This window comes from Thermobia domestica, chromosome 3, assembly GCF_964235325.1.
Source record: "Thermobia domestica chromosome 3, izTheDome1.hap1.1, whole genome shotgun sequence".
NCBI lineage: Eukaryota > Metazoa > Arthropoda > Insecta > Zygentoma > Lepismatidae > Thermobia > Thermobia domestica.
This window is the reverse complement of record NC_137456.1, coordinates 206,404,555-206,416,661: the sequence shown is the minus strand read 5'-3', so window position 1 is coordinate 206,416,661 and position 12,107 is coordinate 206,404,555. Positions and strand designations below refer to the sequence as shown.

Here is a 12,107-nt window from a genome sequence, read left to right as displayed (position 1 = left end):
TTTCATTCATTTCTCAGCATCAATGTCACAATTAGCGTAATCGGTATAAACGTGGGACCTAAAACTTAAATATTTCATTTCATTTTTCTCTTATAACTGTATCTCACTTTTCCTGTAACGAGAGCAACATCTAAGCGAGCATTCAGTGAATTAAATCACTAAAACCTACATTCATAGCACAATTGTGCAGATGAAGTTGAGCCCTTTGGAATTTTTACCATGGAAAGCAAAAAAAAAAAAAAAAAATGATATCGAAAAAGTAGTTAACGAATTCCTCTCCGACAAAGATCACCTGTACACTTATTTTTCAAATGATAATTTATAATTATACTTCCGTTGGTTGAAATTTCTCCATAGTTATGGGGGCGAGACACTGAAAAAACCCTACCAAGAGGTGAAGATGCATGTAAAAGACGTCAAATACGAACGATATTAGTGTCGAATTCATGAATAGTAACACTGTGGATGCTGTGTAATTCCAAATCAAGCCTTGTTGGCATAGAGTTGACAATGGGAGAGTGCTAGCAAAAAGAATCGAAAATATCCTATATCTGTGTCAAATGGATAGTTTTCGGAATCACTGAAATAAAACGTGATATTTTAGATGTGGATATGTCCAAGGTTGACCCTATTGGCATGAAGTCATGGGGGGAACCAGTGAAGACTTCAGAACTGTTCCTTTTTAGTGCGTTTCAATACACTGCGGGTGAAAAGTGATAATGCACAAATACTGATATCACACTCAGAATTATCGGAGATATAACTTCTGGGGAAACATTACTAACTGCTCGCACTCTAAAATTTTCACTGCTTTGCAGGGGCGTAGACAGGGCTTTTTGAGGGCAAAACGTCTACCATCATCTCTAAAATTAGATGCAATTTACAGAAAAGTAGTGATTTCGTGGGGCAGGAGCTCTGGATTGCCAAGGCCTGCATTCTGTGTATGTCCCTGCTGCTCTGAATTGTCATAAGCTCCTCTTTAAATGTAAGACGTAAAATGTAATTAAGAAACGTATAACATAGAATACAACATATATAGAAAATGCCTTTAACTCAGTTGAACGAGACATCATTTTAAAGGAAGTTAAACAAATCATTCCTCAATATTATTCATATTTTTGGCAAAGCTATGCAAATCCATCCACGCTATTTTACAAAGAAAGGAAAATATCCTCATGTGTAGGAGTTCAGCAAGGCGATCCAGCAGGCCCGATGTTATTTAGTCTAGCAATACATCCAATTGCCCTTTCTCTTTCTTCAGAGCTAAATGTCTTCTACCTTGATGACGGAACTCTTGGAGGATCACCACAAACCGTGTTGGAAGATATAAAGAAGTTGATTACAAATTCAGAGAAAATAGGTCTACAAATAAACCCACAAAAATGTGAACTTTTCTTCAATTCTGAAAAAAGCGACCCTAAAATTGTATCTGAATTTTCAAACATTTTACCCGGAATACGAATAGTGAAAAATAATGAGATCTCATTGCTGGGTTCACCACTACACGAAGAAGGAATCGAATACCATTTCGAGAAACACCTGAATGACCTCAAAAGAATATCATTCCGATTAGAAAGTTTACCAGCCCACATTGCTTTCTTTTTGCTCAAAAATTGCTTCGGCATTCCTAAACAAACCTACTTTCTCCGAACAGTTCCAACATGGGTCAATCCCTCCAGACTTTTACAAATGGATCACATACTGAAGAAAGCGTTACAATCAACAATAAACTTCAATATCAACGAAACGCAATGGACTCAAGCAAGCCTTCCCATCAGAGTTGGTGGTTTAGGCATAAGAAAGGCTTCAGACCTATGCCTTCCTGCCTTCATTTCCTCTTGCCACGGAGCGTTGCCACTCGTTTCCAAAATTTTAAATTATCCAGTTGACGAAGTGGGAATAAGCCATTTGGCAGAGGCTTTGGAAATTTGGAAAGGCATTTACGATGGAAAAACCCCGGTTTTAAAAGAGTCACAGAAACAATGGGATCAAATTATTCTAAACGAGGTAATCGAACACGAAATAGTCGCTGAAAACGACATTGAAAGTGCACGCATCAAAGCTTTAAGAGAGAAGGAATCAGGAGCATGGCTACAGTCAACACCATCTATAAACATAGGGACATTCTTGAATGACAACTTTTTCAAAATCTGCATAGGATTGCGCTTAGGCCTGAATATTTGTCATGAATTTATTTGCACCTGCAACAACAAGATGGACAAGAAAGGTCTTCATGCTTTGAGCTGCAACAAAAGTGGAGGAAGATTTGCACGTCATAGCGAATTAAACAACATACTCAAAAGAACTCTTGCAAGCATCGACTTTCCGAGTATATTAGAACCTCCAGGAATGTTCAGGAACGATGGTAAACGGCCAGACGGAATAACATTAATTCCGTGGAAAAAGGGTCTAAGATTAGTCTGGGATGTCACGTGTGCGGATACGTTTGCTAAATCTTATCTACAATCCACAAGTATAAAAGCAGGGAGCGCAGCGGAAGCGGCTTGTTCACGCAAACACTCAAAGTACTCTAACCTTAAAGAAGACCATCATTTTATAGCCTTTGCTACCGAAACTACAGGTGTCTTCAGCAAAGAAGCAATGGATTTTTTGAAAGAACTAGGAGCAAGTCTGACAGCAAAAACAGGAGACCCTAGAAGCTATCAATTTTTACTGCAACGCGTAAGCATAGCCATACAAAAAGGCAATGCTGTCAGTATTTTGAGTTCCTTCCCTTCTTCCCATAAGCTTGAAGAAATCTTTTACCTTAGATAGAACACTTTAAACTGGCATAAGGAGAACTTGAAGACAACCTGAAGAAAGTAGAATCTTTTCATTTTTATTTATAGGCTATAGATTTCATTAACAAATATTTAATAAGATGGAAGCAGAAGATTTGAATATAAATAAGTTTTGAACTTATGTTTAATAATAATTTTTATTTTTGGAAGTGAAATTTCATTGTCATAATTATTGTCAGTCTATTTTCAACTATTTGTTTAATTCCTATAATTCTTTTGTGACTTTATTTTGTTAATTAATATTCAAACAATGCTGTTTAAATATTAGATAATATATTGTGTATGTTTAATCTAATTATCCAGTTCTACGATAATAACTTGTCGAAATATCATTATAAAACTTAACACAAATACGCCATTGTAAGCAGTGTAACAATAACTACCCATGTGTTTGGTGTATCTGAAACGGTTTAAAATAACAATTGTTGTATATATATATATATATATATATATATATATATATATATATATATATATATATATATATATATATATATATATATATATATATATATATATATCTGTAATTCAAATATGAATTGCTTAGCTGTTTAGAAAATATGTTATTATAAATAAGAAATACAGTAGAAAATAATTATAAAACATAATATTGAAGGACAAGCTCTTTTTAAACAATTATACTTGAATGTAAAATATACTTTTAAAACAATTTTCCATTTCTGGAAGGCTACAAACAAGTGAGGAGTGCCATCTGGTAGCCACTATTCATCTCTTCCAACCAGGAAACTATGAATTTGACACCAATATTTTTTGTATTCTATTTTTTTTTTTTTTTTCTTATAACGCCTTTCCCTCCCTGGAATGGTTTCAGTGTCTTAGCCCCTACAGTAGATTGTTGTGATGGTAATTTGTACGTATAGTAAATTCGTTTGAAATTCCTCCAAGAGTCAATGTTGCACTGTATGTTTCTTTCTGAGTCAAACTCTCTAAATATATATACATACATTACAGTAAGAACTCAATTTTGTATTAACGCCTGCCTGTCGTCGTTGTGCAAACATTCATGATGATATGCCGTAAGAAAATGAGTTACATTAAGGTTGAAAGATTTAATATCAAGTTTGAAATATCGCAAGTTAAAGAAACGCATGTAATACAAATATCATATTTGAAAATAATTTCGAATTGAACTAGCTGTGACTACATTACTTCAAAATTGAATTTGTGGAATGCACAGTGTGAGCGTAGCTCGAAGAAAATAATCAATAAGAATGGTCTTGATTCGAAGCTCGTACCATACACGTAGGAGTAACTTGCATTAACCATTCACCTAACAGACAATGACGCACAGGGTTTGGCACTACTTTATCAGATGGTTCTATCAAATGTAACCTAATTAACACGATAGTAACAAATTTTACTGCCCTAAAAAGTTTTCTGAACAAGGAGAAATTCATTATGCTCATTGTAACTAAGTTACAAGAGGTTTATATCCTATCAGAACGGCGCATCCACCAAATCAACTTTTCAATACTCCATTAAGTTAGCTTTCAACGTAGTTGAAGGACACGTATGTGCAAAAGTACAGAGCTCTCCGTAGCAGAGTGGATAAGGTCATGGTTCGATAACTACATCGATCGCGGTTCGAAACCCGTCTCGGAAGGTTCAGATTTTTTAAATTCTTATTTCCTCAGATCTCAAGATTCTTCTCTCCATTAGTAATCATCAGATGCTCTCAAAAGTGTTCTCCACCTTAATTTGACAACTCCCTAATGTGATCCTCGCAGTTCGAAACCTTCCCTTCTTCTGTTTCACAAAATCACAATTTTCGTCATAATACGAATGCTTTCCGATCATTTTTCCCCAGTTCTAAATCTGTGTATATACATTAGCCCTCTCTATCTTCATACTTGAATCTCTCTCTCTCTCTCCCTCTCTCTCAATGTCGCCCAGGAACTCATATGGCTTGAGATCAAACCTTCGACTCTTTAAACCAAATATAAGCTCTGTAGCAATGTGCTATCATGACTCTATAGGTTTGTTGCTAAAAGCAGCGTCATTTTAGATTTTATTCGGGGAGGGAGAGTCTCCGTCGACAAAAAGTTTTCACTTTTTTTATTAGTGTATTACTATATATTTGCTCAAACAATATATTTATGAAGGTCAAGGGAGGGGAAATTACACTCTCCTGTCCTGCCCAAATGACGCCCTTGGAACAATTGCTTGCAATTACTGAAAAGAAATTAAATGAATCATTGAATAACACTCATTTCTATCAGTAGATATTTTCGAGCTCTGTGCTTGCATTACAGACTTTAGGAAGCATAAAACGTACTGCCGTTATTGGCAATTTCCATAGATTTCTTAGGGAGCATCTTACTAGCTTGCAGTCTTTAAAGAAGGGAAAGAATGAAAGTAAAGGTATGAATGAATTTCTGGATTGCATAAAAAAAAAAACAGGGCAAGAGTTTGTTATTAATTTGGACTTAGAATTTTTGTAACAATTTCTAAACCGCTGACTGTACATGCCCTGGACATGTTTTATAATTTTCTTACATTCTTATACGCAACCTCAATAAAACGAAGATTCTTTTTGAAATTATTTTCCGTAGATAATATTCAAAGCCTTTATAATTATGTATGAGACGTTCTTTTCTTAAAATCTTTTTTAACTCTCCCCAACGGGGCATTTCTCTCCATGGTATTCTAATAAATCTTGTTTACTTTTCTATATAATCTAATACGAGAGGGGCAGGAATACGGAAAGTTCGAGGACGATTAATAAAAAACTTATTCCTCAGAGGCACTAGCATCTCTAAATGAGTTACCTCCCGCGATTGCCAGCTTTATACCGCTCGATTCCTAACTACACTCTGATACAACTACTTTGAACCTGCTGTCTCTCTATCTTCTTTTCTTGGTTCTCGTTATCCTCTATAGATTTGATTCGTGTGTCAATCAGTGCAACAGTTCTTGGCTTTTATATTTTGTTTCATTCTATCATTGTTCCTTTTACCTGTACTCTACATATTAATTATATTTGTCAGGTGATAACAAGCAACTAGTACTGTGCATGCTTCTGTATTTCAGCACACATTCCCCTGTGCACCGGTCCATGTCAATAGAAAGGATTTAATTAAGCTCTTTTCTAACAGTATATGGACATACTTTGTAAAGCAGTCTAAATTTCTATGACCAGAAGCGTAATGTTGTTTAGAAGAACATTACCTCTCATTTCTCCGTTAAGTATCCTATTTATTTTCATAACCGTAAGTGCGTTTGGACACGGCAACGATAATATCGGTAGAAGCGATATAATGTCGGCGGTGAAATCGACTTCAATGTACTCAAATCGTAGCTTGTACACGCCACCGACACTATCGGCCGATCCTCCGACACGCAGATGCTGTCGGCCAAGCCCCCGATATTGTCAGCGATATTGCCGGCACCGATTTTGTCGGGAGCAATGTTTTCTTATGATTGGATGCACATGCGACCGATAATATGGGTTAGATGAAGAGAGTGAGTGACAAGGCGCTGTATATTCTTCTTTCGTCTCTTGTCTTTGAAATTTTGTTGTTTCCTTTTTTTCTATTACAATTGTATAATAATATTATTATTATCTTGTCCTATAAACAACTTCGAAGCTTTTTTTTTTTTTTTTTTTTTTTTTTTTTTTTTTTTTTTTTTTACAATCTCTGTTTCGGAGTAGCTAATTCCTTTTATTAAATAAGTATAAAATGTAGGAAGTCTGAAGAGTACTGGTTTCCCTCTAAATAGCCATTACCAAATAGAATATAGGAAATTTAGATGACCAATTTCTTGATTATTTTCCACTTCTTTTTTTTTATTTTTGTTCTTTCTCACACACACACACACACACACACACACTCTTTGATGGTATATTTTTTAATCTATTAATGCATTTAAATTTTAATAGATTTTGGAAATTAATTTAAACGTAATTTTCAAAGTTCGATACACTGTGAACCAGGCACGTAGCCAACGGAAGGTCCGAGGGGTCCAGACTCTCCTCTCTCGAGACCAGAAATGAAAAAAATTAAGGATGGATGAAACAAAATGAAATGAGGAAAAGAAGGATCAGCGTTAAAAATTAAATTAAAAAAAACTACAGGAAGCTTTTGGTCACTCTTTCTTGTGAGGAGATTTGTATTACAGTGAAACCTGTCTATGTTGGCCACCATCGGTTCCATCGAAAAGTGACCAACTTAGACAGGTGGCCAACTTGCAGAAAACAAATGTGATTGGTGTATTTTTAGAATAGGATTTCTAGTATTACTTGATTGTAAAATTTTAATAAGCACTGGCACGACAGCTACTTATAAATAATGTATATAGAAAAAATGAAATGAAATCTTTAAGTTTTACGTCCCACGCTTATGCCGGTTAGGCTAAAGGAGACGGTGATAATGAGAAATGAATGAAACGATGGAATGAAGAAAATGGGAGGAAACGGGAGAACCCCAAGAAAACCCACGAGCATGGTGTTTGTCCACCACAAAGCCCACACGATGTGAGCTGGGATCGAATCAGGGACTCCAACCACCGGAGGTGAACGCTCTACCACTGATCCACCGCGCCCTCCTAATGTATATAGCCTTCATTCCAGCAATCATAAAAATATACAGTAGTAGAAAATATTACTATAGTATGTTTAATATATGTGCATAACTTTCTCTTCCTGAAAACTAGTCTGGTACATTTAATTATTCGGATTGAAAACACAATAACACAAACAGCCACGAAATAGAAGAGTATGTACGCAGTTTATTGAAATTGATATTATAGCACACTGTTATTTAGATTGAAAACAAGAAAAGCTAACTTATAATTTGAGAAATTCATATGCAATTTACATGACTTCTTTTCAGTTGTTACTGAATGGTGGTTCATTCTAGACGTATTTGTTTTATTCTTTTTGGCAGATATGCACATTCTAATATTGTAGTTAACTACCTCTTGTTAATGAGCTAGAAATGTTTCACTCGGAGCAAAAGGTGTTTTGAGAAAATCTTACGGGAATTAATATCTCAAAATCTCCGCCATCTTTTGACAAGCGGACAGGTGCCAATAGTTGACAATTGTGATTGTTAGTTTTAACCTTGAGAATTTTCCGGAATTACTAAAGCGCCTCACTGATGAGAGGAGCTGATATAGCTAATGGTTTACTAAAACAGACAGGGTAAACAAATACGTACAACCATTTCCTGAATTCCTGTACGTGCTTTTTCTTATTCCTATCTTCTTTCACCACCCCTTTTTCAGGGTAGTCTTCTGACCATTGACCTATAAGAGCAAATCGCGCGAATCCTTGCTTCTTTTCTCCAGTCACAAATACAGAACATGTGCCTCTCATATGGGAATTCGAAAGAGTTAAGAAAAATAACAAAACTGTATTTTTCGTGACCAAGATACACAGGTAAATTTATCATTATCATCATAGGATAAACACTACTCAGTGTGGCCAACTTCCAAGATAGACAGGTGGCCAACTTATAAAGTAGTAAGTAACGAATGTCTTATGGGAAAATGCAGGCTCAAGACGAACTAGGCCAAGATAAGCAGGTGGCCAACTTAGAGAGGTGGTCAAGTTGACAGGTTTCACTGTACTTGCAATACTTGGTAGCGAGGTAAGCGAGATATCCTGGAAGAGTCAGAGAATTTGAAATTTCTAGAAAAGTTACGGAATTCTCAGAATTTCTGCTACTAGTCAGGGAGATTTTAAGCTTTCGAGAGTATAGTGCCGTTGCGTAACAGCGTGGCCATTTTTTTATGGTAATTTTTCGTCATCACATGCTTGCAGTATCAAACATGTTATTTCAAGAACAATTTTCTACTGCTCCTTTAATAACCTGTCATTTGGAACCGACAGTAGTTGACGGAATAAAACAAAAAAATATGTGGAAAGAAATTTCTGCTAGAATTTAATTCAACAGAGAAAGGAATGCAGATATTGTAAGATAGTTTATAAGACATTATTGACTATGTACTTTTTATAATAGTTAAGGCCATAATGAAAGGAGAATTGTTATATTTGAATAAACAGAGGAAGGACGTATATATTGTAAAATCTTTTACAGTACGTTTTTTTTATTACTATTTTACTCGAAATTTCTTCATAGTTTGTTATTAAAATACTTACCAACATATCCTCATTTTATTGTCCTAACAAACCAATACATGTTGATAATAAAGTAGTTCAGATTGATTGATCTCCTGGGCCTTCAGAATTTCATATCCCCCCTGTTACGAAATCCTGGCTAAAAGAACCAATATATGTTCCAGAAAATAGTTTAGAATGATCAAGCCTCTGATGTGATGACCAGAGTATTTCATGTCGTGGACTCCCTCCTTCACGAAATCCTGGCTACGTGTCTGTGTGAACATAAGCATATGGAAAAAATCCTGATTATTATTAATTCCTTTTATTTTCATCAGAATTGTGTGCAGATCACTTTTTCCGGTCCCACTCAATATTGTTGACAAGTCAAAGTAGAATTATTATTATTCTGAAACGAAACCAGCACAATCAAACACTCTTTGCAAAGCTCCAAGGACAAGTAACTCATTTGGCATTTTCTTGATTGCGATGTCAAAAACAGGGATGTGACTTCATGCTTCACTTGTTGCAAATTTTCTCTCTCACTTCCAAAACTATCCCAAATCCCCCATTTTTTAAAAGAATTTATGGAATGGCAATTGAAAACAAAGACCAAAGTTATGTATCCAAATTTTCCCTCTCCCCTTTGTACCGGGATCAACCCCCTCATAGAGTTCTGCAGTTTAGCTACAGTGACTGGATGAAAAGGGTGTGTATTATTGCATTTTCACCTTTCAAGTTTTGCTTAGATTTTTAGAGATGGCAAGAATTTTTCCATTCGATATTTTAACCCTTATTGAGCTTGTGGAATGTAGACCTTGCATATGGGATAAGATAACAGACTCTTTCAAGTACAGAATTGAAAAGCAAAAAGCATGGCGAGAAGTTTATGCAAGCCTTGTCCAGGATTTTGAATTCATAGACAAAAACAAACGAGAAACGACAAGTATGTATGCAACAGCGCAAATCTATCTTCTACTTGGGGGGGGGGGGGTAAGATCGTTCCCATATTATATATATATTAATGTGTGTGTGTGTGTGTGTGTGTGGTCGAGAAACAATGCTGTGGAGGATCAGGGGAGCAGAGTTGTCTTCAACATTGAGAGGCCGGCACTTTTGAGGCTTATTCTGAGTGGACATTAATTTCATCTCACTTTCTTTTCTGGCGACCGAACACAAATAATCAAATTTCTCCCCCAAAAACACATTTCAAATCGGATTACACTGTTCAACAACGAAAATGTAAATTGAACAAAATCAGCTAATTCTTATTGATTTTGTGGTGCTGATCACGAATTTGAAAGTTATTTTCGAATATTAGCTCTACTTTTCGTTTTACAGGCATGTCTAATAATAACGCTTTAAAAATAAATATATTCGCTTCGTTTGGGGTAAAATGTTACACTGATCCGGCAACACTGGAGAAACTATATGAAAGCTTGGTTTCCTTGTGTTCCTTATCTCAGTAGTGTTCTGCTATTGTTAGAAAAGACAGGTTTAGTGCAGTTATCAGCGTTTTGGGTGTGACATTTGTGTAATGCAGGACATAAAAATACAACTACAAGTACGCAAAAATACTGGTATTTCGAATGTATATTTTTAAATAGTTGTCGGAACTATTTCAAGTGACATTTTGAGGATTTCAATAAACAAAAATGCCGCGAAATTGTGTAAACAGTGTGGATAGTTTCTGCTACGTGTATGGGTAAGTGACATTTTCCTCACAAAAGCAGACTATAACACCACTAATAAGAAAAGCCTATCAATATTACTGTGGTTGTAAAATTGGAGACCAAGATAAACCTTGGGCACCCCACATTGTGTGTAACACTTGTGCCAGCAATCTAAGAAATTGGATTAATGGGAAGGGGCGCTCAATGCCTTTTGCAGTGCCCATGATTTGGAGGGAGCCAAGCGACCACATCAGAGACTGTTATTTTTGTATGGTTCCCTCCGTGAAGAAGGGAATTTCCACGAAGAAGAAGCGGGCCTTGATCTATCCTAACATTCCTTCTGCAATGCGCCCTGTTCCACATGGAGGACTACCTGTTCCTGACCCACCTAAAGAATACGATCTTTTTTTCTGATGATGATCAAGAAGTTGAAGCTCCTGAATCAAGTACTTCGAAGGACCCTACGTTTGTTGTAGAAAAACCTCCATGTGAACCACATAGACTTACTCAAGAGGAACTAAATGATCTAATCGGAGACTTGGACTTCTCGAAAAGCAAAGCCGAAATTTTAGCGTCACGCTTAAAGCAATGGAATTTATTGCAGGAAAAAGTAAATATTTCAGTGTATCGGAATAGGGAGAAGATGTTCACTTCATTTTTTACTATGAAAGACACACTTGTGGCATGTACAGATGTAAATGGTCTCATGAGGGCACTTAAAATTAATTACGAACCTACGGAGTGGAGGCTCTTTATAGATTCGTCCAAGGTGAGTTTAAAGGCAGTGCTTTTACATATTGAAAATGAACTTCCTTCAATTCCTGTAGGTTACGCAGTTCATATGAAGGAATCTTATGAAAACTTGAAACGTTTACTTGAAGTCATTAAATATTACGATTTTCAGTGGCTCATTTGTGGTGACCTTAAAGTAATAGCACTGTTGCTAGGTATGCAGTTAGGGTATACAAAGTATTGTTGCTTTATATGTGAATGGGACAGTAGAGATCGTGGATCTCATTACCGCAAAAGTGATTGGAGTACCAGAGAAACTCTTCCACCGGGAGTGAAAAATGTGCAGCATGAACCACTGGTAGATCGTAACCGAATTTTGCTTCCCCCTCTACATATTAAATTAGGTCTTATGAAAAGTTTTGTTAAGAGCATGAACCAAGAGTATGAGGCCTATAAGTACCTAAGAGGACAATTCCCTCGATTAAGTGATGCCAAAGTTAAAGAGGGTGTTTTCATAGGGCCACAGATTAGGCAACTATTCAAAGATCACAAGCTCGACGAAATTCTCCAAGGTGAGGAGAAAGCTGCGTGGGAAAGCTTGAAGAGTGTTTGTTCACAGTTCTTGGGAAGACACCGAGCAACAAATTACAAACAACTGGTAGCAAAGTTGTTATTGTGCTACGAAAATCTTGGTTGCAATATGTCTCTGAAACTCCACTTTCTTCATTCACATCTAGACTTCTTTCCCGAAGATTGTGGAGCAGTAAGTGGCGAAGATGGTGAGCGTTTCCATCAAGATACTGCAGCCATGGAGAAGAG

The 12,107-nt window shown here is 36.2% G+C and overlaps 1 protein-coding gene across 1 annotated transcript; it reads left to right on the top strand.

Moving 5' to 3' along the window:
- The first annotated feature begins 1,212 nt into the window (after nt 1–1,212).
- On the top strand, nt 1,213–2,775 carry LOC145682087 (uncharacterized). The gene has a single exon (XM_081753683.1). It carries the CDS (start codon nt 1,213–1,215, stop codon nt 2,773–2,775), a length of 1,563 nt encoding a protein of 520 aa, XP_081609809.1.
- The last annotated feature ends 9,332 nt before the right edge of the window (nt 2,776–12,107 follow it).

Bases quoted from the DNA above. Each gene is read 5' to 3' on its own strand.
- LOC145682087 (XM_081753683.1), top strand. From the start codon at position 1,213: ATGTTATTTAGTCTAGCAATACATCCAATTGCCCTTTCTCTTTCTTCA.